Consider the following 27,444-nt stretch of genomic DNA (forward strand, 5'->3'; position numbering starts at 1 on the left):
TGTTTTATGCTTGTTAGTGTATTTATGTCAATTCTAACCTCCCAGTTCGTCCCACCCACCCCTTCCCCTCCTGTGTCCACATGTCCATTCTCTACGTCTCTGTTCCTGCCCTGCAAATAGGTTCATCTGTACCATTTTTCTAGTTTCCACATATATGTGTTAATAAACAATATTTGTTTTTCTCCTTCTGGCTTACTTCACTCTGTATAACAGACTCTAGGTCCATCCACATCTCAACAAATGACCCAGCTTCATTCCTTTTTATGGCTGAGTGATACTCCATTGTATGTGTGTGCCACATCTTCTTTATCCATTCATCTGTCTTTGGACATTTAGGTTGTTTCCATATCCTGGCTATTGTAAACAGTGCTGCAATGAACCAGTTGGGGTACGTGTGTCCTTTTGAGTTATGGTTTTCTCAGGGTATATGCTCAGTAGTGGGATTGCTGGGTCATATGGTAGTTCTATTTCTAGTTTTTTAGGGAATCTCCATACTGTTCTCCACAGTGGCTGTATCAATTTACATTCCCGCCAACAGTGCAAGAGGGTTCCCTTTGCTCCACACCCTCTCCAGCATTTATTGTTTGTAGACTTTTAAAAAATAAATTTATTTATTTTTGGCTGAGTTGGGTCTTTGCTGCTGCCCACGGGCTTTCTCTGGTTGCGGCGAGCGGGGCTGCTCTTTGTTGCGGTGCACGGGCTTCTCGTTGTGGTGGCTTCTCTTGTGGAGCACGGGCTCTAGGTGCGCGGGCTACAGTAGTTGTGGCTTGCAGGCTCTAGAGCGCAGGCTCAGTAGTTGTGGAGCATGGGCTTAGTTGCTCTACAGCATGTGAGGTCTTCCTGGACCAAGGATCGAACCCGTGTCCCCTGCGTTGGCAGGCGGACTCTTAACCACTGTGCCACCAGGGAAGCCCTGTAGGTTTTTTGATGACGGCCATTCTGACCGGTGTGAGGTGATACCTCATTGTAGTTTTTGTTTGTTTGTTTTTTTTTGGCTGAGTTGGGTCTTCGTTGCTGCAAAGGGGCTTTCTCTAGTTGCTGAGCGGGGGCTACTCTTTGTTGTGGTGCGCAGGCTTCTCATCGCAGTGGTTTCTCTTGCTGTGGAGCATGGGCTCAAGGCACACCGGCGCAGTAGTTGCAGTGCATGGGCTCTAGGGCATGCAGGCTTCAGTAGTTGTGGTGCGTGGGCTCTAGAGTGCAGTGCTCAACCAAGCACATGGGCTTAGTTGCTCCGTGGCATGTGGGATCTTCCAGGACAGGGATCGAGCCTGCGTCCACTGCATTGGGAGGCGGATTCTTAGCCACTGTGCCACCAGGGAAGTCCCCTCATTGTAGTTCTGATTTGCATTTCACTAATAATTAGTGACGTTGAGCATCCTTTCATGTGCCCCTTGGCCATCTGTATGTCCTCCTTGGAGAGATGTCTGTTTAGTTCTGCCCATTTTTCAATTGGGTTGGTTGTTTTTTTGATATTGCGCTCCATGAGCTGTTTGTCTATTTTGGAGATTAATCCTTTGTCTGTTCCTTTGTTTGCAAATATTTTCTCCCATTCTGAGCGTTTTCTTTTCGTCTTGTTTATGGTTTCCTTTGCTGGGCAAAAGCTTTTAAATTTAATTAAGTCCCATTTCATTTGTTTATTTTTGTTTTTATTTCCTTTACTCTAGGAGGTGGGTCAAAAAAGATCTTGCTGTGGTTTATGTCAAAGTGTGTTTTTCCTATGTTTTCCTCTAAGAGTTTTATAGTGTCTGGTCTTACATTTAGGTCTTTAATCCATTTGGAGTTTATTTTTGTGTGTGGTGTTAGGTAGTGTTCTAATTTCATTCTTTTACATGTAGCTGTGCAGTTTTCCCAGCACACTTATTGAAGAGGCTGTCTTTTCTCCACTGTATGTTCTTGCCTCCTTTGTCCTAAATTAGGTGACCATATGTTCGTGGGTTTATCTCTGGGCTTTCTATCCTGTACCATTGATCAATATTTCTGTTTTTGTGCCAGTACCATACTTGTCCTGATTACTGTAGCTTTGTAGTATAGTTTGAAGTTGGAGAGCCTGATTCCTCCAGCTCTGCTTTTCTTTCTCAAGATTGCTTTCCTCTTCGGGGTCTTTTTTGTTTCCATACAAATGGTAAAATTTTTTGTTCTAATTCTGTGAAGAATGCCATTGGTAATTTGATAGGGATTGCACTGAATCTGTAGATTGCTTTGGGTAGTATAGTCGTTATCACAATATTGATTCTTCCAATCCAAGAACATGGTGTATTTCTCCATCTGTTTACGTCATCTTTGATTTCTTTCATCAGTGTTTTATAGTTTCCTGAGTACAGGTCTTTTGTCTCCAGGTAGGTTTATTCCCAGGTATATTATTCTTTTTGTTGTGATGGTAAATGGGATTCTTCCCTCAATTTCTCTTTCTGATCTTTCACTGTTAGTGCGTAGGAATGAAAGAGATTTCTGAGCATTAATTTTGTATCCTGCAACCTTACCAGATTCATTGATTAGTTCTAGTAGTTTTCTGGTGTCATCTTTAGGATTTTCTATGTATAGTCTCATGTCATCTGCAGACAGTGACAGTTTTACTTCTTTTCCAATTTGTATTCCTTTTATTTCTTTTTCTTCTCTGATTGCCGTGGCTGGGACTTCCAAAACCTTGTAAAAGTTTGTAGGGTAAGGATTAAATGGGTGAATGAACACTTTAAAGTATAACACGCTGTGTGATGATATATAACACGCTTCCCTTTATTGAGGGAAGCTTTGAATCCAAATTTTCAAGAGGTGTGGGTGTCAGTGCAGAACAGATAGGAGGTGTTGTGTAGCTGATGTTCTGAGTGCTGTGGAAGCTGTGGCTATCCAGCCGGGGGACATGTTTCTCCACCACCTCGACACAGTGAGCTTATTCCTACGTCTGGATCGGTCCACTGTTCTTCTAGTACAGTGTCTTTACTGTTTCTTTTCCACACACTTTTTTTTTTTGGCCATGCAGCTTGCGGGATCGTAGTTCCCTGACCAGGGATCAAATCCGTGCACCGTGCAGTGGAAGTGCGGATTGCCAGGGAATTCCTCTTCTCCACATTCTGTCCTTCCTGGTGGGCATCAGAATTTTGGATGTTTCCGGTGAAGCTTTCTCCACTCTCTAGTCCACACTGCTCTCTCCCTCTTCTCATTGAGACCCACAGATTAGCACCTAATCACATCTGGTTTTATGTCTCTTCACAGTTTCTTTTGCCTCCCTAACTAGATCATAAGCTACTTGAGATTAAGAACTGTTTTTAATATTTTTTCCACCCCTTCCCCTCCATAGCATTTATCACAATATAAATTACAGGGGCCAGCACATATTGAAGTGAGTTTTGAATTAAAATGCTCAAAAGTGATCTTAATGGCACTTGGTTACTTTCTCTGTTTAATTCAGCTCTGACTATAATTCATACCCACCTGAAAGTTCCTCGTTCCCACTATTATACCTGACTTCTCTTTGCATGACTAGATGTTGAAAGCATTATAATGCCTTGTTCTTCAGCCCCCAGGTTTCCCTAGATGCCAGTTAAAATTCCTGTCCTGCTTGAAGATCATCTGTGGAAACGTTGGCCATGGCATCCGTATCAGAGTCTGTCACATTCAGAGAGTTCTGCCCTTTGTACTATCTCCTCAATGCCATTCCCACAAAGATCCAGAAGGGGTTCCGCTCCATAGTGGTCTACCTCACGGCCCTGGACGCCAACGGGGACTACATTGCCGTGGGCAGTAGCATTGGCATGCTCTACCTGTACTGCCGGCACTTGAATCAGATGAAGAAGTACAACTTTGAGGTGAGTCTTGCTTGTCCTCACCTGAGCATGTGTGAGCCCAGGCTAATGTTTAACATGCTTGTGAGTTCCAGGATGGGGTAATTTACTTCTGATTTGCTAGAATATGGCCTGAGTGCCCTTCCCAAACAATACTTTATGACCTTTTTTTTTTTTTTTTTTTTTTTTTTTTTGCCGTACGCGGGCCTCTCACTGCTGTGGCCTCTCCCTTTGTGGAGCACAGGCTCCGGACGCGCAGGCTCAGCGGCCATGGCTCACGGGCCCAGCCGCTCCGCGGCATGTGGGATCTTCCCAGACCGGGTCACGACCTCGTGTCCCCTGCATCGGCAGGTGGACTCTCAACCACTGCGCCACCAGGGAAGCCCCGACCATTTTTAATTGAGGTGGAGTACAGCTAAAAATGTTGATGTTTTAACTTTTTTTCCTGCCTCCAAAAATCCAGAGTTACTTTAAAAGAGAACATTATAGTGTTTAACACTTAATAGAAAACTTTGAAAGTAGGCACGTTTTTCTAAGTGTTTTGTTTTGTTTTTTTGTTTTTGGCTGCACCATGCGATATACAGGATCTTAGTTCATCGACCAGGGATCGAACCTGGTCCCCCTACAGTGGGAGCGTGGACTCTTAGCCACTGGACCACCAGGGAAGTCCCTCTAAGTGTTTTCTAAGTGTTTTGTTTTTCAAAATACCTTACCTGACTTACTCAAATAATCACTAGCTATTCTGGTGAAATTATTGTGAGAAAAGGATCAGGATCAACTTTGGCTAGCTGCCAGAACACGTACATCTTAACTGAGGTCACTTCTGTAGAACACTGCAACTGGGGTCCTGACCGACCTCTGTTCTGTGTTGGTTGGCTCAGGCATCTCTGTGTATTGTAGTTACTGGGGAGGTGGACCGAATTCACCCGCTGAGTTGGTATCTGTGATTTATGAGTGCTCAGGTTTTGTGAGAGACTCAAGGGTGACTGAGTTGTGGCTCCTGCCTCACAGCCTCATGGGGTTCTGCTCTGCCTGTGGTTAGTAGACTTTTACAGCCTAAGACAAGGCTTTTGTGTTTAAGAGAAGTATTTACAAATATCTATATTTTAATCAATATTCAACCTAAAGTTTAACTTAAAAAGTTAGTTTTTGTTAAGCCTCTATACTCAATTTAAAATAACACAAATGGTTAGCATGTATATAGCACTTACTATGTGCCAGGCATTATTGTGAACCTTTACATATATTAACGCATTTCATCCTCACAAGACTCTGTGAGGTAGATGATGTTTTCTCATCCCCATTTACCAGGGCGACAACTGAGGTACAGAGAGGTCGAGTGACTTGTGAGGTGGTTAGGAAGTGGTGGCACCGTTGTCTGAACTTGGGCAGACTGGCTCTAGAGTTTACATTTGTATTTTTTGTATGAAAATGAAAACTATTGCTATTTCTTTTCTTTATTTAATAGCTCATGGATTTGACTGCTCAAATTCCCCAGACGTTTAAAACCATTACATAGTTAATCTTTAAAACTATGGTTATGGATTAATATATCAGATCTCTCAAATACTTCAGCACTTAACAAAAAAGACTTATGAATCCAGCAGTGAACCCCTAACAGGATAGACCAAAGAAACCCATGCCCAGACATATCCTAATCAGACTTCTAAAAACTAAAGACAAAGAGGAATCTTAAAAGTAGCCGGAGAATGACACGTTACCTGTAAGGGACAATGCTTTGAATTCCCGAAAATTTCTCATCAGGAACTGTGGAGGATAGAAGACAGTGGTACAACATTTATAAAGTGTTGAAAGAAAATAATGGTCAGCTCAGAATTTTTACCCAAGAAAAATATCTATTAGGAAAGAAGGTGAGATAAAAATATTCTCAGATGAAGGAAAACTAGGGGGATTCATTGCCAGCAGACCTGCTCTAAGTAATTGTTTCAGGAAGTTCTTTAGGCAAACGAGAAATGATACCAGAAGGAAACTTGGAATATCAGTAATGAAGGAAGAATAATAGTAAATACAGTAGACTGTTTCTCTCCTCTTGAGTTCTTTAAAATATACTTGACAGCAAAAATTATAACACTGATCGAGTTTTCAGTGTGTATACATGTAGTAATATATAAGATAGCTATAACGTAAGAGGGGAGAGTAAGGGACCTATATGGTAGTAAGGTTTCTACATTCTTTTTTAAAATATATATATAATTTAATTTATTTATTTATTGATGGTTGTGTTGGGTCTTCATTGCTGTGCACGGGCTTTCTCTAGTTGCAGTGAGCGGGGGCTACTCTTCGTTGTGGTGCGTGGGCTTCTCATTGCCGTGGCTTCTCTTGTTGTGGAGCATGGGCTCTAGGTGCATAGGCTTCAGTAGTTGTGGCACGTGGGCTCAGTAGTTGTGGCTTGCGGGCTCTAGAGCACAGACTCAGTAGTTGTGGCTCACGGGCCTAGTTGCTCTGCGGCATATGGGATCTTCCCAGACCGGGGTTCGAACCCGTGTTCCTTGCATTAGCAGACAGATTCTCAACCACTGCGCCACCAGGGAAGCCCATCTGTCATATTTTTTATCTCTCCTTTGCCGCACAGAGCTGTCGTCTGGTTCAGTAATTTTCTTTCATCTGTGACTGGGCTGCTGTTTAGTCTACCCCTGAGATTTTACATTCTTTGGATTCTTTTTCATTTCTGTTATTTCTGATAATAGTTTGGTCTTATGTTTCAACTTCTTTTTACATTTCTTTAACATTTTTAAGCATATTTCTTTTTCATTACTGAAGCATAGTTGATTTATAATGTTTCAGGTGTATAGCAAAGTGATTCAGTTATATATTCTTTTTCAGATTCTTTTCCATCATGGGTTATTACAATATTGAATATAGTTCCCTGTGCTATACAGTAGGTCTTTGTTGTTTATTTTATGTATAGTAGTGTGTATCTGTTAATTCCCAATCTTTCCCTCCCCTTAAGCATATTTCTTTTATGTTCTGGGTCTCCTCACTCTACATGAAATGCTTGAGTCAGGATGAGGAGTTGTCCAATTCTGTTATTGCTTTCTTTAGTTGATTTTTCTTGAGGGGACCTATTTCCCTGTGGTCATGTCTAATTGTGAGGTATGTGGCTGATCCTAATATGTGGGAGTGCTGAGGGGCCTGGGTTGAGACTGTTCCACAGATGGGGTTGATGGTCACTCTGCCAGCCGCCTTGGAGTGCTACAAACACGGAAGCATGTCAGGTGAAGTGCCTGGCATGAAGGTTCTTTTCAGTGGGAAGGGAGAATAAATTCAAACTCTGGTGCTGGATGCGGCAGCTTTGTGATTACAGAATCTTTTTTATTCACTCCAGTCAATGCCTGAGATAAGACAAAGGTCCTTGTCAGCTTCATTTCCCAGCAAATTGATTTTTCCCTAGTTTACACTTTCACTGAGAGTTAGGTCTTCAGGGATTCTGGTTTTAGCAGGGGATGTCAGTTCCAGCTCCCCACGTCACCTGGCCGGAAGCCTTGTCCTCATTAACCGTCCTCACCTCAGAACATCAAGGGTCTAGGTGTTGGCCAGATTGCCCTATGTAGCCTGTAGCTTCAGGGCTGGCTTCTGTTCTAGTTTGACAGCATTCTTTTTGTTTTCGGCTCTTGTAGATTTTCTTTACTTTTCTAGAGATCAGCTATGCGTTTAAAAGAATGTTTTATGTATCTTATTCAACATTTCTAGGTGTCTGGAGAGGAATGCTTTTTCAGAGTAGCTAGAGTGTTATACTGTGAGAAGTTGAAACTTCATATTTTGTTTCTGTCTGAAGTATAGTTAGATATTGATAATCTGATTCTTCGGATGTTTTGGTTCTTAAGTCAAGAACCAAATCTATTTAATAATCATATTAAATAACCTTAAGTCAAGTTTAGTGCATTGGTTTATTAAAAAGCACGTGTACAAGCATTGCATATAGACATTCAGGCTTCCAGCCCATCTGAGCAATGATTTTGAAACCATTCATTCAGGAAAATTACACAACCGTTTTGATTTTGTGCTATGACGTGGCAAGATCTCCAATAAGTGATTTTGATTCCTGTTGTAGTAGCGGTTTTTATAATTACAAATTCCCAGGGAAAATATTCTCTTTTTAACATTCTGTTGCCATGTCAGATGATACACATCTAAAGCATGTTATGTTACTTTCTTCTCTCAAAGCAGAGGTGGAACCATCACTCACATTCCTGCACTCCTTTCATTCTCCTTCTTTCCCACAGCCGACCACACCTTCCATCTCCACGGCCATGGATCTGCTCAGAAGGCATAGGGCAGCGAGGCAGAGCAGGGCCTCTGTAGGGTCACACTTGGGTGTGAGTCCTGACTATTGATTCTCTCTAGCTTTGTGACCTGAGACAAATCGCTTCACCTTTGTAAAATGAGGATAACTCCAGCACCTGCCCTCTTGGTGGTTTGAGGACCCCAGGAGATAATGCCTGTGAAGCGCTGAACAGGTTGCCCAGCACAGGACACGCGCGACTGACAGAGCGTCCCTTACAGAGAGAGTCAATGTGCTCTGTTCATCACTGCCGCCCTCCTTCTGACCGGGTCTTCATACTCTTCTTTCCTCGTCAGGGTTTACTGCCCTTGCACCTGTTCAGTTTGCCACTTCCCTTGACTGGGCACATACTACCTCCACCTGAACTATCACAGGAGGCTCCCAGCTGGTCCTCCTGCCTGCCTGGTCCCACGCCTTCCTCCTTCCATCCTGTTCCTAATGGGGTTACCAGAAACACCTCTGACTGATACACCTGCAAAAGCAGGCATCTTCAAGGGTCCCCCTTTTCCTTCCTGTAGCTTAAGATCCAGGTCCCTTACCCTGTATCACGACGTGGCACCAAGTGTATTTATAGCCCATGAGCATACGCTGCAAGCTGTAAAGTGGCAGGTGAAAGTGAGCTCAGTCGCTGCCACCCCCACTCGTGGGGGGCAGCTCTTCATGTGCACGTCTCATTGCTACAGCTCAGCTGTGAGAGGGCGGGCCTGCGCCCTACTGTGTATTACCACAGCAGCTGACTCAGTACCCTGAATGCAGAGATTGATTACCATCTAAATTACTGCATCAGGGATCAAAATGGCTTATGGAAGATCTTGCCATATGTCTTAGCGAGGTCGAAATGGTTGTGTAATTTTTCTGAATGAGTGGTTTCAAAATGAAAAATGATCATTCGGATGCTCTGGAAGCCCGAATATCTGTATTCAGTGCTTGACATGTGCTTGTTAATAAACCAATGTATTAAGCTTGAGTTAGTGTTATTTAATGTGATTATTGATATGAGAACCAAAACACGCCAGGAATCAGTTTATAAAGCACTCTCAAATGTATTGTCTCACTGATCCTCAAGCAAGCCTGTGTGGCAGGTACACACCATGGACTATAGTCGGTGGATGACTTGTCCACGTTGAGAGAGAAGAAAGGAGAGCTTGCGTCTGGGATAGCTCTTCTGACTCCAGACTCCAGTTTTGAGGGGAACTACCTCTCCTATCCGAGTTCCTTAGTACTCTCTTGATAAGAGCTCAGTGTATTCATACTTGATTGAACAGTATTTCCTTTTTCATAAATGCAGTTTAAAAATTTTGTCATTTCAGGGACTTCTTTGGTGGTCCAGTGGTTAAGACTCTGCACTTCCAGTGCAGGGGATACAGGTTCAAATCCTGGTTGGGGAACTAAGATCCCACATGCTGTGTGGCACAGCCAGAAAATAACACAAAAACAATTGTCATTTCAAAGATAAAAAACCTAGAAAGAAAAAGAGATTAATTATCTTTCTGAATTGTATACATTTTCAATCAGGAATATATATAGGCTGCAGTCCAATGAGGTTTTCCATTCCATTGGTAGGTAACGTTTCATAGTCTGAAAGCTGGCCTGGTGACAGGCCCATTTGTTTTGGTTTTTTGTTTGTTTTTTTTAACATCTTTATTGGAGTATAATTGCTTTACAACTTTGTGTTAGTTTCTGCTGTATAACAAAGTGAATCAGCTATGTGTACACATATATCCCCATATCCCCTCCCTCTTGCGTCTCCCTCCCACCCTCCCTATCCCACCCCTCTAGAGGAGCACAAGGCACCGAGCTGATCTGCCTGTGCTATGCGGCTGCTTCCTACTAGCTATCTATTTTACATTTGGTAGTGTATATATGTCCATGCCACTTCGTCCCAGCTTACCCTTCCCCCTCCCTGTGTCCTCAAGTCCATTCTCTACGTCTGCGTCTTTATTCCTGTCCTGCCCCTAGGTTCTTCAGAACCTTTTTTTTTTTTTAGATTCCATACATATGTGTTAGCATATGGTATTTGTTTTTCTCTTTCTCACTTACTTCACTCTGCATGACAGACTCAAGGTTCATCTACCTCACTACAGATAACTCAATTTCGTTTATTTTTATGGCTGAGTAATATTCCATTGTATATACGTGCCGCATCTTGTTTGCATCTTTTTTTTAATTTGTTTATTTTTGGCTGCATTGGGTCTTTGCTGTGCTCTGGCTTTCTCTAGTTGTGGCGAGCAAGGGTTGCTCTTCATTGCGGTGCGCGGGCTTCTCATTGTGGTGGCTTCTCTTGTTGTGGAACATGGGCTCTAGGCGCATGGGCTTCAGTAGTTGTGGCATATGGGCTCAGTAGTTGTGGCTCACAGGCTCAGTAGTTGTGGCGCATGGGCTTAGTTGCTCTGCGGCATGTGGGATCTTCCCGGACCAGAGCTTGAACCCGTGTCCCCTGCACTGGCAGGCGGATTCTTAACCACTGCGCCACCAGGGAAGCCCGTGCCACGTCTTCTTTATCCATTCATCTATTGATGGACATTTAGGTTGCTTCCATGTCCTGGCTATTGTAAATAGTGCTGCAATGAACATTGTGGTACATGACTCTTTGAATTATGGCCCATTTGTTTTTGAATGTTTCCTCTTTCAGGGGAAAACGGAATCCATCACGGTGGTGAAACTGCTGAGCTGTTTTGATGACCTGGTGGCTGCAGGCACAGCCTCTGGGAGGGTTGCAGTCTTTCAACTTGTATCCTCGTTGCCAGGAAGAAATAGACAGGTAAGTACTAATCATTTTAGCATTTCTTAACTTCTTGGCAAATTCCTCATGTCTTTTAAAATGAGGAGTCCTCATCTGCCAAGAAAATACTTGCTCAGAAAAGCCTCACTCTGTGCTCTTTATAATCAGATGACATTTTTGTTCCTGGTAGGACACTTGGCAAAAAGCATTTATGGGTAATTTTGCTTAATATTCTCTGGCTCTTCTCTGTCAGTTTTAAAGGTGGACCCTTGTGCAGGTTTTTGCATGGGAACAACTTGGGAACACCAGCTTTTCCATAAACAGGAGGGATTGCGTACCACCTTGTTCACATCTCACAGTGTTTATCCTTGTCTTTTTCTTTTGTGTATTTTCATCGTTTATTCATAGCTTCGGAGATTTGACGTCACTGGTATTCACAAGAATAGCATAACAGCTCTGGCTTGGAGCCCCAATGGAATGAAATTGTTCTCTGGAGATGACAAAGGGAAAATTGTCTATTCTTCTCTGGATCTAGATCAGGTAAAATTATTTTCAGAAATATTGGTTGTCTTATATTTGGAGAAGTTGGTCAACTTGAATTTTTGATTATTGTCCCTTTTTAAAAATTTTATTTATTTATTTTTTGTCTGCCGTGCCAGTTGGCTTGTGGAATCTCAGTTCCCCAACCAGGGATTGAACCCAGGCCACAGCAGTGAAAGTGTGGAATCCTAACCTCTAGGGCACCAGGAACTCCCCATTGTCCCTTTCTAATCTCAACTGTTGTTTGTAACATTTTCTTTCAAGGGCTTTTCTAATGCTTTATAAGCTTCTACTTCTGTATCTAAAGAATTGGCCTTTGTTTCTTCTGGAACATACACTTTTTTTATTCTCCTGTTTTCTATTGCTACCAGTTAGAAAAGTGGCCACTATCAAACGTATTTCCTTGGAGAGTTTGTAGGAGGATGTGAAGCGTTTCACAGTTATGACTATTGTCGACTGAAAAAAAAAAAAAAAGCACAACCTAAAAGTCGAGAATTTTTATTCCACAGACTTACTGAGGACTTAAGCCCGACAGGCAGTCTCTCACATGACTCTGAGGGACTGCTCCAAAGTGATAAGGGAAGAGCCAGGATATATAGGAGTTTTGCACAAACCAGGTAGTTGAACATCAAGATTTCTGCTAATTAAAGAAAAAACAAACATCTCAAGTTAATGACTTTAGCGCTTTTCTATGTATGGGAAGATGCCAGAGTCTGGGCTCACTGAAATCATTCCTTTGATATACACCTTAACTGTCTAGGGCCAGTAAGTATCCTGTTCTTTTCCGTCTTGAACCCCTTCAGCTGCACTGTTGGGGGAGGCTGCAGTGGCTGATAGCTGCAACATCCTTTGTTCATCTGTATGGCGGGCAGCATTCTTTGTCCACACTGTGGACAGAGGTCAGTGCTTCCAGTGGGTGGTGAGCTCACCCCCGGCCAAGCTCTGGTTGTGTGGGATAGAGTGGTGGGAAAGGAGGAGGGTTGGTGGCAGCAGGGAACCTAGCCCCACCCTCGTATTTGTCATTTTATTTAAGCCTCACGACAGAGCCCTAAGCTGTGTGTGCTGATCTTCAGTCAGTAGATAAGAAACCCAGGCTCCAAGGGATCCAGTCATGAGCTGATGCCTGGCAGAGCTCAACTTCAAACCTAGGGTGTGCTCCCATCGCGCCTGTGGCTTTATGCCTGCCTGTGCTTTGTTTTGTCATACCTCTGCTCAGTTAGAATGAACCCCTTGGTGGCACGGTCCTTTCGTTTTCTTATTTGTAGCCATCATTCCTAGTGCGTCTAGGAATTCAGCAATTACTAGCTGGATGACTTTTAGTCCCTCTGATCCAAGACTGACCTGTCTTCTACGAATATGCTCTAGCAGTAGTTCTCAAACATTTTTGTCCCAAGACCCCTTTACACTTTACACTCTTAAAAAGAGGATTCCAAAGAGGTTTTGTTTGTATGGGTTTTATATCTACTGAGTGTACTATGTTAGAAATTAAAACTGAGAAATTAAAAAATTTTTATTAATTTTATTTTGAAATAATGAACTTATTATATGTTAACATAAATAACATACTTTTGTGAAAATAACTATTTTCAAAACTACTGCTGAGAATTCCCTGGTGGTCCAGTGGTTAGGACTCTGCACTCTTACTACCGAGGGCCTGGGTTCAGTCCCTCGTTGGGGAACTAAGATCCCACAAGCCGTACAGCGCGGCTGAAAAAAAAACAAAGCAAAACAAAACTTCTACTGCTGTTTGCAAGAGTAGCATGGGTTTACATTTTTGCAAATCTCGTTAATGTCTGCCTTAATAGAAGACAGCTGGATTCTGCATTTAGTCTGTCACAATACATTGTTTTGGTTAGAGTATGTAAAGAAAATCTGGCCTCACACAGACATGTAGTGGTAAACAGGAGGAGTATTTTAATAGCCCTTCCAGAGAATTGTGGACATTCTTTAGCTACATCCCCAAATTGACTAATGGTAGTTTCCTTAAAGGTTGGTTACAACATGGAATCTGAAAGCATATAGATGAATTTTTCTCACTCTGTTACAGTGAAATCTATTGGTCTGTCTTGCACTTAGGATGGCTCCTTGACCCACGTGTGATTTTGTAACATCTTGCATTGATCACTTGGAAAATACTGACCTACTGAGTGATGCACATCTTCCAAATGTTGAAACATTTAATTATATAATATCAAAGAAAGCACCTTTGTTAATATTGCCATCATTCTGATGAGAAAAGTCTTTAGCTGTTGGGAATCTGTCAGGTTCACAAGGGTGGATACAAGTTTTCAAATTCTAATCTTCACTTGTAAACTTGCATTTTGTTATCAGCAACAAATACTGTCACTTATTTTCCCTGAATTGACAGGCTTACTTTGTTCTTTCTGAGAAAATGCCTGCCAAATACCCAAGTTTGAATAATTATAGTATTTCAAGTAAAAATGTATTTTGTGAAAAAAAGCAGCTGGTTGAGCTCACAGCTCATACAACCGCACAAGTGCTTCCTCCTTGAGAGAACCGAAGTCCTTCAGCATCAGCGGAGGGCTGCGTGCGTGCCCTGTTTTGTCACACAGAATACAAAGATAGGCGTACGCAAGGGTCAAGATGAGATGGAATTATCATTTCCCTGCGTCAAAGACCTTCTGAAGTGAAATTCATGTTTTTGCTACAAGTGCACAGTGGCTAAGGGCACCGTGGCAGCTACCGGATTTTGGTGCCCTGCTCATCTTGGGCCCGTTTGAGCTTTCAGTAGCTCTACCAACCATCAGTACAAACCACAGCTTGGTGGAAAAGGCAGATAAAACCTAGTATTATAATGAGAATGGTTTTGATCTCGCCTAGGGACCCTCAGGGACTGTGGACCACACTTTGAGAACTGCTACTCTCCAGGAAAACATTTTGTTAAGGTTTTAAGGGTCCCCATATTTGTACTTGCCTGCTGTCACTCCCCCAGCCTGAGTTGCACAGAGGGGACCCTGCTCATGCGTGATGTCAGGAAATGGAGAGAAAAATCACATGCAGAAAGCACTGTCCTTAGCATGCTGATCATTTTTTTCCCAGCTTTATTGAGGTTCTGATCATTGTTTTTTGGAGACACAGGTATTTCATGAGATTTGCAAAAAAGACGTGTGTTTTTGCACAATACGGTACAATAAATTTAATTCCATTACAAGCTAAGTCAAAAATTGAAAAGCTACAGTCTGCATAACGGCAAAGGTGGGAGGGAAATCTGGCTTGATGTCCTTGATGTTTGCGGGGTAGTGGGGATTTCCCTGTCTTGATTGTGCTGGTGGTTACATAACTGAATGCATTGGTCAAAATGCATAGAATTGTATATCTAAAAAGAGTGAATTTTACTGTATGTAAATCTTGCCAATGGATCTGATTGCTGCTCCCTCTTTCCCTGCAAAGGTCTGTCACATTGCATCAGTATTTCTAAACAATTAAAGAAACGGGTTCAGGAGAAGAGTGGCTTATAGCAGCAGATATTTGACACCAAGAAATATAGTTTGTGTTAGCAGTAAAATGCCTTCTAGAACTTTACTTTGTTCTTCAATATGCTTATTACCATTTTAATTTCTTTCTAACCTGTTTCTTCTGACCCTTTCAGTAGGCAAGGATATAATGTCCCCACGATTGCTTTGAACCCTTTGTGGAGGAGGAGTGCGATATGGACTTTGACCGTTGTCACAGTAACATTATAGAAAGCTCCACTGTGTTCTGTTGGAATTAATAATACACATGGTGCAACATATTTCTGCTGAATCGTTATGGATTCTTCTTTGAACCGTGTACTGAGAACATTTTTAAAAAATTATACAGAATTTGTAAATGTTTCTTGGCCAACTTGATGTAGCCTGATATAGATGGTAACCCTGACTGTTTTCTCATTAGTGAGGACTTTTGCAAATAATTTCATTGCAGTGGGTTGACATTGAATCCGGTGAGAATTAAAGCATTCGTTTTAAGGTAGACATTGACCAAAGTCAATGTCTGGCACAGGAGGGACGTGGGCCAGTCCTCTCAGACTGACGTGGGGTCACTGTAGCCTGCTGCGCTGCGTGCCTCACCTGTGAGCCTCACCTGGCATCTCTCCGCAGGGCATCTGTCACTCCCACCTGGTACTGGAGGAGCCGGCTTCCATCGTGCAACTGGACTACAGCCAGAAGGTGCTGCTGGTCTCGACTTTACAGAGAAGTCTGCTTTTCTACACCGAGGAGAAGTCTGTCAGGCAAATTGGAACACAGCCAAGGAAAAGGTGAGCATCACTGGTGTCGAGGCTCGTGGTGACGCGGCTCCAGGCAGGTCCCCAGCCTGCCCGCCACATGTGGCTGCTGCAGTCTACTCCCTGCGGGCCCCCTCCTCCACAGCCTGGGTAGGAGGTCAGGGGTCAGGCTCAGGGTCGGGTGGGAGCTCGCCCCTCACTCCCTCCGCTTGCCGCGCCATCGTGAAAACGGAATGACCTCGGCAGGGGAGGTGCTACCAGTTGTGTCACCTGCTGTAGAGCCGAGTGGGGGGCGCAGAAAGAGTTCATTCACATGGGCTGTAGCCCGGCCTGGGGCCGGGAGGCGTCCTGAGGGAGGGGCCGGGTCTGGAAGGGGTCAGGACTCCTGGCCGGGAGAGGGCCCCTCCCTTGACCTGCTCCCTGGACGAACAGCGGCGAGCAGGGTCGGTCCAGTCCCAGCCTGCCCGGGGGAGAGGCGGAGGGGCAGGACGGCATGTGGGCCGGGGGCACGCGGGGGCCTGGGTGGCGTGGTGCTGGAGAGTGGGTAGGAGGTGGGCGGGCGTCAGTGAGGGCCAGCTGGTGGTGCTGGGGGTGCCAGCCTCCGGTCCTCTCAGCGTCTGTTGTGCTGTGTCCCGGGCTTTGCAGCAGCACAGTGCAAGTTTATTCTTTTTCTGCGTGGCGGTCCATGGCTATTAAAAGACACTCGTGCTTCCCCTTTGGCTTCTACTTTGCACGCTGAATACCCCCCTAATTCCACCAACAGTCTGGCGTCTCTGTAACAGTGATCTCCCTGTCGGCCCCGGAACGCTCAGCAGAATCTGTAGCTGGGCTTAGTGGTGTGCAGAACTTGGTCGTGACTTTCCCTCTGCCAGGGTCCCACTCTTCTGCTTGACGTCTCGTCCTGGCTTGTCTGTCAGTGTCTTACTGCCTTGTGTCTTTTTGGAAGGAAGGTGGAGTGTAAAAAGAGATTTAAAAACCAATTACTTCCACGTGGATCGTATACCCGACAGTCTTTCTCTTCAAACCTGGCCTTGTAACCTCCTGTGTGAAACCTGAGCAACTTTGCGTGAACCTCTCCTGGTGCGTTTGTGTGGCCAAGTCTTCCGGCAGCTTGCATTAGAAGAATACCCTTGCCAGGCACCGTTTCAGGATATAGAAACAGGCAAACGGGTCCCGTTCCTCCTAGGGAGCTGTATTAGAGAGGTGAGGGATGGTAGAATGCACGGACACGTTTTTAACCTCTGTGTCCTGAAGGCTTGTGTTTGTCGTGTGCTGTGTTAGGCTGTGGTTAGAAAAGGACGTCGGCCATGTCTGCCTCCTGGAAGTGGTGCCCCATGCAACAGTGTCCCTCTGGGTGGCACACGGTGGGACAGCGGTGAGCCAGGGGACGGGCCTCTGCCCTCAAGTAAGATAAAGGTCTAGGCTGCGGTCAGTGCTATAGAGGCAACATCAGGGTGGGGTGTCGGCTGGGGGCAGGGCCTCTCTTAGAATGGTCAGGAAAGGCCTCTGGGTAAGAAATCTGTGGGCTGAAGCCTAAAGCGTGGGAAGAGCGTTCTGGTCTCAGGGGACAGCAGATACCAAGGCCCTGGATCGGGCCAGGGCCTAGAGCATTCGAGGAGCCAGGAGGGGGCTGGGGTGGCTGCAGAGCAGTGGGCCGGGTGCTGAAAAGGAGGGCCTGAGCCTGCGTGAGGCGAGGGATGCTGTCAACCTCGTTATTCTAGGTGAGATGGAAAGCCAGTGGGGGGCTTCAGGCAGGAGAAGGACTATCTGGGCTACCCTGGATCTGCCTGGAGACTTAGTTGGAGACGGTCAGGCAGGGAACAGTGAGAAGGCTGCTGCAGGAGCCCAGGAGTAGCACGGAGGCCTCGCCTGGGTACCGGGTATGGAGAGGAGAGGGGAGGGGGATGGAGGGTAATGGGGTGAATCGGATGTAGGGGAAAACGGAGAGAAAGGAACAATAAGAAAGGGTTTCCGTGCCCTTGGCTAAAGCAACTAGACAGATGGTGAAGCCATTTAACTGAGATGGGAAGACCAGGGTTAAGGTCTAGGCTTCAGGAATTCTGTCTTGGGGCTGTTGCATCTGAGATGCCTGTTAGGTAACTAAGCAGGAATCACAGTCCAGCGTAACATACACAGGTTGGAAACTCAGGGAAGGGGTTTTGGCCAGAAATGAAAGTGAGGTCATCAGATGCAGGTGACATTGAGACCCCTAGCCTTGGATGAGGTCACCCAGGGAGAGTGTTTATTCATTCAACATTGGAAAATCCTTACTAAGTCTCTGCTGTGTGCCAGGCGCCCTTCTCAGTCTGGGGAGACAGCTGTGAACAAGGGGGACAAGAGCTCTGATCCTAAGGAGCTCATGTCCTGTGAGGGAGACAGACATTAAATGTGTTCTAGAATGTTCAGTAGTAATAAATGGGTATGGAGCTAGCGAGGATGCCTGCCTTAGCGGGTGTGTGTTTAGGGCAGGCAGGCGGGTGGAGCCTGAGCAGATTCCTGAGGGTGGATGGGAGGGGCGGCAGAAGCCCTGCCTGTACGAAGGGTCTAGGAGCACAGACCAGGCGCTGGGGGCAGGGGTGCTGGGGGCGGCCCATCCTGTGGGCCCTGCTCAGGGGCTGCTTTATGCCACTGCCATCAAGAGTCATGAGCGGCCTTGACCCGGGGAGTCAGTCCTGCTGCTGCGTGAGGGGGGTGAGGGCTGCTGCTCAGGGAGGCTGGCGGGGGCTCCCGGGCGATTCAGGTGAGAGCAGGGCCTCATGCCAGGCTGGGGTGGTGGGGCCGCTTTGAAGGCAGAGCCAACGGGTGTGTTGGCTCGGGGGTGTGAGAGAGACGATCCCTTGGAGATGGTGGCCTGAGCACTTGGCTAGGCGGGGCTGCCGGCTACTGGTGTCGAGAAGGCTGGCGGAGGAGCCACGGCCGATCTCAGGAAGCAGGTGGGGCCGCAGCTGTGCACGCGGGGGAGCCCGTTAGCCGATAGACAGTGTTCAAAGCTCTGGGACGGAGGAGCTCACCTGGGGAGTGAGTGTCACTAGGGAACGGGGAGGCCTCGCATTCTGGGGCACTCCATTGCTTCCGTGTCAGAGAGAGCTGTGTCGGAGCCGCTGATCGGCCCGAGAGGTGGGCTGAGCCGGGCCTTTGTCTCTGGCAACATGGCGGCCACACGTGCCCACGCTCGTGGGGCACAGGCCGTGGCATTGGAAGGGCGGAGGGAGGGGGAGTGGGCAGTGAGTGTAGGCAGGACTCTTTCTGTGTAGATGGGAACGCAGAACTAGCGGGTGCCTGGAGGGGACCGTGCGGGCTGGCGAGACGTTGGGCGGCTGCTGTGGGCCAGCGGGGAAGCCGGGCTCGGGGACAGGCGCAGGGAGTGCCGGAAGACAAGGTCGTCCTCTCCTGACCCAGTCTGCGAACCTCCTCAGGTTGACAGAACAGCGTGTATGTTTCTCCTAGAAAAATCTCGAAGTCCCCAGCCATCCCCCGACGTGTGTTCCGTCTCGGTTCTCCTCTGTGTGTATGCTGGCGCCCTCCCCGTGCCTATCGCTGTGTCCTGCAGTCCAGTCGGGAGGACTGTCCTGGGTCGGCAGCGCCTGCGTGTTGCAGTCCAGGCCGGGTGTGGGGTGTGGAGCCTGCGCCCCCGCCAGAGCCACATCGTGCCCGTCTGGTGGCCTTTGGGCCTTTGGCTGTGGAGACAATTGTCCCGGCTTTGACTCGTTCTCCCGTTTCAGGCTCTCTGTCTGTCTCAGCATTATTATACATAAGTTAGAAAACACCGTTTGCTGGTTAGAATTTGATCACCGGCAGCACTTCTTTCATATTAATGTGGCTCATAAAGGGAATTAAGGTGTCTTGTAAAGTCATCAGTGGTTTTTCTAGAAATCAGCTCCACCAAAATTAAGAAACTAAGTTAATGTGTTTATGATTTTAGAACCCTGCAGTGCTTAGACCTTAGAAGTGGGAGTTTTGTGTCTGATTCAGAATGACATCAGCAAGTGCTGCAGAATCACCCTGCAGGCGGGTGGTGGCCGAGTCTGGGGTAGAGGACAGTTTGCACCCGGCTGCAGCTGGTTATCCCCAACTTAACTGCCTTCTCCCAACCCGCTCCCGACACATTTCCGCAGCGCCTCAGAGGCAGCCCCACACCAGGCCCCCACTCAGCCGGCCCTTCCCTGGAGTGCCCGTTCCCCTTTCTCAGTCTGGTCATTGTCCACTCAGTAACTGAGGTGTAGCCTTTGATGCCCAGGTCAGAACGTGTCCCCCTTGTCTATAGTCCTCGAGCAGCCCTCTGAGCCTCAGAGATGGCACCTCGCAGACGTACGTCTGCTGCAGGGCGTTCTAAGACAGGGCCAAGACCTTCCTTTTATGCATCTTTCACGTTGCCTGCAGCGCATAGTCTCTTACATGGTTCAGGAGCTCACTAAATGTTTGTTAAAATGAACGCTTTAGTCACCTAAGGTGAAGTGACAGGAGCTTTTTTTTAAAAAATTTATTTATTTATTTATTTTTGGCTGTGTTGGGTCTTCATTGCTGCACGCGTGCTTTCTCTAGTTGCGGCGAGTGGGGGCTACTCTTCGTTGCGGTGCGCGGGCTTCTTGTTGTGGCTTCTCTTGTTGCAGAGCACAGGCTCTAGAGCACAGGCTCAGTAGTTGTGGCACACGGGCTCAGTAGTTGTGGCACACGGGCTCAGTAGTTGTGGCACACGAGCTCAGTAGTTGTGGCTCACGGGCTCAGTAGTTGTGGCACACAGGCTCAGTAGTTGTGGCTCATGGGCTCTAGAGTGCAGGCTCAGTAGTTGTGGCACACAGGCTTAGTTGCTTCACGGTGTGTGGGGTCTTCCAGAGCTCGAACCCATGTCTCCTGCGTTGGCAGGTGGATTCTTAACCATTGCGCCACCAGGGAAGCCCCCAAACTGAAACTCTTAATATTTGAATTCTGGTGGACGTCTGAGATTTGGCAAAGATGTGGAGCAATGAGAACTCATAGATTGCTGATGAGAGTATAGGCTGGTGTAAACACATTGGAAAAAGTTTGAAGTTGTCTTCCAAACTTGAATCTGCTTTTACTCAACAGCCCAGCAGTTACCCAGCAATCCAACAGTTCCACTTGTGAAGGATCCTTGACAAACTCTTAGACCTGTATACTAAGAGGTTATTTGCAGAAATGCTCATAATGAGCACTGTTCAAAACGAAGAAGTGGAAATAATTCAAATGCCCTTCAACAAGAGGGAGAATAAATTGTGGAACACTTTATAGCAGTGGAAATGAATAAGCTATAGCTTTTTTTTTTATCAACAAGGATAAATCTTAGAAATATTATGTTAAGTTGAAAGCAAGTTGCAAAAGGATGCAAATAGCATCGTACTGTTTTTTTTTTTTTTTTGGTACGTGAGCCTCTCACTGTCGTGGCCTCTCCCGTTGCGGAGCACAGGCTCCGGACGCGCAGGCTCAGCGGCCATGGCTCATGAGCCCAGCCGCTCCGCGGCATGTGGGATCTTCCTGGACCGGGGCATGAACCCGAGTCCCCTGCATCGGCAGGTGGACTCCCAACCACTGCGCCACCAGGGAAGCCCCGTACTATTATTTTTATACAAATGGAAGGCAAACAATACTAAATTTATGTGGTGTTTAGGAGTACGTAGGTATGTGGTTAAACTATCGATAAACGCAAGGGAATAATGAACACAAAATTCAGGGCTCACACATGGGGAACGGAGTGGGCAGGGACTCTTGGAGCCAGAGAGCATCAGCGATGTGACTACCGATTTATTTCCAAAGTTGAGGGATAGGTTCCTGGGTGTATATTTCATTATTAGGCTTCAAAGCATATATATTCTTTTGTTTGTGTTAGATATTTCATGATACTAAAAATAGAAGGAAAAAAACCCAAGCCGGAGGATCAGAATGGAGATTGGTCCCTGTGATGGGTTTAAGAGAAATTCTGAAAGTGCTGCCCCAATTCTGGACATAAAGCTCATTCACTGGGATGTTGGGATGAGCACAGCGGTCAGATGTTAGAAGGAACAGAATTTCAGAGCAGGGAGAGGATGGTCAGTCTGGGTCTGTCACCTCTGCCTCCGTTTCCTCTTCTCTGAAACGGGAGTCTTGATACTTGCCTCACAGGGCTGTGTTGAGGGTTAAAGGAGAGTGGAGATAAAGCACTGTGTGCAGGGTAGAGGCATAGAGTTGGTGGGGTGGGATGAGCCGCGCTACAGGTGGGGCCGGGGAGCCGAGCGGGAGCCACGGCCAGTACAGTGGTAGCGGTTGGAATGACCATTGCTGCTGCGGGATTTGCAGGGGGTTATGCTTTGCAAGCCATGAAGCACATGGAGCCTCAAGTAAAATAAGTTGTTCAAAGTCTACCGAAATCCGCCTTTAGTGGTGGCTATTAACAGAGGTGGGTTTGAACCCAAAATGACAAAACGGGAAGCATCATTAATACTAGGTGTAAGCCCTAGTACCAATAAGGGAAGCATAAGAGATGCTCATCTATGAATTATGCTTTTAAATCACGCAGACAAGGGAGGATCTCCTTATATAGCGGCCAAAATCAATGAAGCTAAAGATTTACTAGAAGGCCAAACTAACAAGTGAAGTAAATGTATGATAAATGTTAAGTTCTTACTCATTTATGTATATGAGTACCAGCTTTTTATAATAAAACGCCTCAAAGCTACACATTTTAAAAATTAGCATAAGCTAAATCAAAGCCTTGGTATAAATTGGAGGATTTAAAATCAGATTATAGAATATTTGTAGGTTAATACTCAATAATTATGGATAAATGCATGCCATTTGAAGTGTTGTTCATTACTCATTTGTCAAATAATTTGGTACCTATTTCAAGACAAAGTGAACAAGGTAGTCTCTCCCTGAAGGAATCCCCAATCTGATGGGAGACTGATAAAGTGATAATTAAAATACAATGTGATAAATATGATGGAGTTAGCACAGGTTGTCATAGTAGGGGCTCATCTCATCGGGACAGAAGGCTGTTCAAGGTACAGAGGACTCCCCCAGTCACTTAGAACCTTGAACTTAAAAGTCAATTTAGCCACAGCTTAACCTAAGAAACTGATCTAGGTACGTACTTATCACTTTGTCAGTGATGAATCTAAGTTGTTTCAGATTTCATACATTAAAAACTATGACAGCATGATTTTTAAAAAAAGCCCCGTGCGCAGTAACTGTTGCGTGTGCTTAGCGGGGCGCACGCCTCTGAGGGTGCTGTAGGGGGCAAGACAGAGACCGGCTCCTCTGTGGCCTCAGGGTTGGCCAGGCGGTTCAGTTAACCAAAAAATACACTGTAGAAAAGGGTTCGAAAAAGAATCAATCTTGTTTTGGCTTAGTCCAGAAATTCTTGTTAGAGTTAATATCGGGAGTTGACAGCTAGCACTTTAAATCAGTCCATTCTCTTTCTTTCTTTCCTCCTTTTTTTCTTGTAATTTCAGCACTGGGAAATTTGGTGCTTGTTTTATACCAGGACTTTGTAAGCAAAGTGATCTAACCTTGTACGCATCACGGCCTGGGCTCCGGCTGTGGAAGGCTGACATCCATGGGACCGTTCAGGCCACGTTTATCTTAAAAGATGTCTTTGCTGGAGGAGTCAAGCCTTTCGAGCTTTACCCGCGCCTGGAATCCTCTGACAGGGGAAGTTGCAGCTCACCCGAGAAACACCTGGGGCTTGTTTCATGTTTCTTTCAAGAAGGCTGGGTGTTGACTTGGAATGAATATAGTATTTACCTTCTAGACACCGTCAACCAGGTAAGTAAAGTGATTGTACCACATCTTTGGTGTCTAGAGGCAAGAGAATGTTTATGGACTATTCTGCTTCATTTCTCAGACGATAGAAGGAACAGTGTTGATTCAGATGCTTTGCTTTTTCCACTGGGCCAGTCAAGGAATCCAAATGAAGGTTTGGTTGTTTTTGTAGATTTGAAAAAATATTTGGTTTAAATATTCATAGTCCTGTCCCCTGCTAAGAAAGTGTGCGTGTGTGTGTGTGTTTTTTTTTTGCGGCACGTGGGCCTCTCACTGTTGTGGCCTCTCCCGTTGCGGAGCACAGGCTCCGGACACGCAGGCTCAGCGGCCATGGCTCACGGGCCTAGCCGCTCTGCGGCACATGGGATCTTCCCGGACCGGGGCACGAACTTGTGTCCCCTGCATCGGCAGGCGGACTCCCAACCACTGCGCCACCAGGGAAGCCCTGTGTGTGTTTTATTTAAGCACAAAATTAAACTTGTTCTTTATAATTTCTTTGAATCATGTGTTTTCTGACTACCAAATTACTGTGAGCGTAGTAAATGAAAACTCAAACATGACGGAAACAGTAAGATAGGGGCTCATTCCCCAAGGCAGGGCAACACTGAGTTGGGCAGGGGGCTGTTTCTCTAGCTTTCTTGCCACCCTGTTCTTTTACCCTTATTTCTCCTACCCAAATGGAGCCACACTGTTTTGCCGTTTTTCCCCACTTTACTTAATGATGTATTTGGACAACTTTCCAGCGTTATTAAATCGTGGTAGGAAACAGTTTCTGTTTACATCAGGCTGGTAAGAGGTAATTGCCAACAGAGGTGGAATTAGGAATTAAAAACCAAAACTGTGTAGTTTGTTTATCCTTAAGAGCAGAGCTTTTGCTGTTTTGTACGTCATCTCCTCACCCCACCCCCAACCCCATCCTGCTCACGTTCTTCCTTCTTGAAGTCAGCAGGCCTCTAACAGACGCCCTTTTCTTTATAAGCAGCACTTCACTGTAGAAATCAAAGGGTTTTCTTAGTTGTGTGAACAGAAAATGAAATTCGTCTGCAAGGCTTCTTAATGATTGTTATCAGCCATGCCTGGTACTACTGGTTTAGTAGAAAGAAAAACTGACCTTTTTCTTCTTCCTGGGAGATTCTGGTCTGGTTCTACCTATAACCAGGATTCTCTCGTCTGCCTGGCTTGGTTTCCCTACCTGGAACATGGGGAGGGGACTGGTGAGTTGGGTTAGGGAATCACCAAGATACCTTTTAGCCCTGAGTTTGTTTCTTTTCTTAAGGAACGTTTTGAAAGACATTTTTGTATTCTTCCTCAGATGTAGAGAACACAGCTTTTCTTCTTTTTCTGGGTACTGTTTGAACTTAATGTGCACTTGTTAATTGGCGGGGTCAAGATGTGGTGTAACTGTACATCCGTTCCTCTCTTCTGAGCACTTACCCAGGGCTTTCCCCAGTAGGTATAATTAACTTCATCTTATAGATGGAGAAGAGGAGACAGAGGACCTGGTCATGAGCAGACAGTCTGAACATGGCAACATGATTAAAAGCTTTCAAACTACTGTCAGGATTATTAAGAATTTACAAAGGACTGAGACTCATTTTCTCTTCTATAATGAGCTAGTCTCTTATTATTTGCACTGTTGACTGAGAAGCAAGAATTTTTTTTTAAGTCAGGGATGTCCTGTGTTTTGTTTGCTGTCTGCTTTCAGGTGACGTTAGGGGAATCCTCCCTCCCTCACTTATTCATTCAAAACCAAGGGCTGCAATGCCTACTAGTCTCTCCCACAGGACTCCGCACGGTAGGGGACCTAGACCTGCCAGCACACATTCCAGCCCAGGAGAGACGTGCCAGGTGGGGGTTTGTGTAAAGTGCTGTGAGCTCTGAAGACTCCCGGGCATTGCTGAGGAGGGTGAGCTTGTCAGGGATGCTTCCCAAGGAGGCGGCCTCTGAATCAAGTTGGAACTCTCCCAGTGAGCAAGGGTCAGGAAAAGAATTCAAGCAGAGCGCGTGACGTTGTGGAGGAACAGGGCTGGGGTTTGGACTGGCCAGTTGATGCACCTGAAGCCAGAAGAGGGCGATCAGAGAGCGGGGAGCAAGGCGGGGACCGGTTCAGAGGGTGGCCGAGAGGCAGGGAGAGACTGCTCGCTCAGTCTCATAAATTTACTGGCAGGGGTTGTGACTCAGTCACACATCCGTCAGGTATTACCTGACTTTGATTGAATTTCCCTGAGTTTCAGAATCATGACAACGAAGAGCAGTTGTCTGACTTATTTGGATTGCTACACATGCTTGTACGATTTGAACTATTACTATTGCCTGGTCTTGTGATTTTTTTTTTTTTTTTGGACAGGCCACAATTGCTGGTTTGGAAGGATCAGGTGATATCGTGTCTGTTTCCTGCACAGAAAATGAAATATTTTTCTTAAAGGGAGACAGGAACATTATAAGAATTTCAAGCAGGCCTGAAGGACTAGCATCAATAGGTTTGTATTTCTTGTAAAATGTTATAAAATTTATTTGTTACAAAATTTATTATAAAATGTATGTAATTACAGTTTGTGATGTATAAAATGTACCCTTTTTTTGCTCGTTAAATGATTGTAGCTTTTTCGAAACGAGGTGTTCAGAGAGTTTCCTTTGATTCTGAAAAGACGGTTTGTGATACTTTTCTTGAAGGTTACCTGCTTTCAGGCTTACATCAGCCAGGGTCTCACATTTGGTGGAGTTGCTTCTGCAGGTCTGGAGGTCAGGGAGGTTGGGTGAGTAGGAAGGAGAACTCGGCAGCCACCTGACTGATCTCCGTCCGACACTGAGACAGCCTGTGGGATTGATGCATAAGATTTTAGAACATTTCAGTCTGTCACCTGGGACACGTTTTTTTACCTTTAACATAGTTCTTCCTTGTAGCATTGATTATTCTCTGTGCTTTTGACTTTTTTTGGGTAATTCATATTTAAGCCCAAATTCTAATGAGTAAAGAACCTTACTCTGTGTTGTCGTGCATGCACACGACCATGGTACTTTATGTATTTGTTCCTGGTGGTCGCAACAACAGCTGTGTGGCCCCTGCCCCGCTGCCCCTCCCCGCCTTGTCATCACTGAGTTGTGCTCACCACCTTCCAGACTCTGCTAAGCACTTAACATTCACGATCTCGTCCAGTCCTCCGAACAGCCCCGTGCGGGAGGGCCCGATGCCCGAGGTGAGGGCGGTGCCCACAGTTGCCAGCGCCTCGTGGGGCCTCTGAAGTTCACTGGGCAGTTGCACCGGCGTCCTGCCCTCACCTTTCCCTAACCAGGCGGCCTTCCTCCCTGGGGCTGGAGCGGCCTTGGCCCTTCCTCGCTCGCTGTGCCCCTGTCCTGACACTGCTGCCTGGGTCTCCCCGACGAGGCCTGCCCTCCTCGGGTGCTGCCCTCTGCACCCCTCCCCCTTATCATTCAAGACTCGTCGGTATCACCGCACTTTTGATAACTTCTTCCAGTCACCTTAGTTGAGTCAGTCTCTCCTCACTGCGTTCCTGGGGCCCTTTTCCTGCTGCTTCTTGACTTCAGAGTCATTGCCTTACCACTTACCTTACGAAAGAATAGATTTTTGATTGCAAGGCTCTCGTGACTCACCTTGTGGCCCTAACACAGCACATGGTTTGAAGAAGACCCTAGCATGTTAGTCAGTGGTGTCCTCCTTTCACAGATTAGAAAATTGAGGATTGGGGTAGTACATGACAAGGCCCAAGTCACCGTCCAGATTTCCGCTTCAGCCGCTGTTTCCCCTGCCTCGCCAGGTTAGTCAGGAGGGCCCCCCCTGTGCCATGGCTGTGGGCACGCCACTGCTTCCCTCGGGTCTCTTGGCCACAGGGCCATCCTTAGTGTTTCTACTCTGACCAGCGTCAGCTAATGTCTGAGTGACCTCAAGAGAGGCAGCGGTAGCAATTATACCTCAATAAAGATGTTAAAAAAAAAAAAAAAAAAGAGAGGCAGCGGAGATCCTGGGCAGGAAGTGGGGCTCCCTCCCTCCAGCACGGGAGGGAGCAGCCTGCCTGGGACATGGCTATAGCGTTTGTCTTTTAAACGTTAGAATACAAGGTTTGGCTGCTGGGAGAATATAAAAAACAGCCTCACTTTAGCCAGA

The 27,444-nt window shown here is 46.1% G+C and overlaps 1 protein-coding gene and 1 pseudogene across 10 annotated transcripts in view; both read left to right on the plus strand.

Annotated features, from left to right (window-relative positions):
• The window catches only part of TECPR2 (tectonin beta-propeller repeat containing 2), a 95,327-nt gene that overhangs the window by 11,780 nt on the left and 56,103 nt on the right, over window positions 1-27,444 (plus strand). For all 10 annotated transcript variants that reach the window (XR_004348457.1, XR_004348456.1, XM_032622733.1 and 7 more), the window contains 6 exons: window positions 3,515-3,803; window positions 10,715-10,843; window positions 11,213-11,344; window positions 15,445-15,602; window positions 23,012-23,324; window positions 25,669-25,801. Coding sequence is in view for 8 of the 10 variants with exons in the window: in XM_032622733.1 (XP_032478624.1) it covers window positions 3,585-3,803; window positions 10,715-10,843; window positions 11,213-11,344; window positions 15,445-15,602; window positions 23,012-23,324; window positions 25,669-25,801 (1,084 nt within the window). In the remaining 2 variants the exon portion in view is untranslated. The remainder of the gene's footprint in view (window positions 1-3,514; window positions 3,804-10,714; window positions 10,844-11,212; window positions 11,345-15,444; window positions 15,603-23,011; window positions 23,325-25,668; window positions 25,802-27,444) is intronic.
• Window positions 21,174-22,154, plus strand: LOC116748973 (annotated as a pseudogene).

This window comes from Phocoena sinus, chromosome 2 (genome assembly GCF_008692025.1).
Source record: "Phocoena sinus isolate mPhoSin1 chromosome 2, mPhoSin1.pri, whole genome shotgun sequence".
Lineage (NCBI taxonomy): Eukaryota > Metazoa > Chordata > Mammalia > Artiodactyla > Phocoenidae > Phocoena > Phocoena sinus.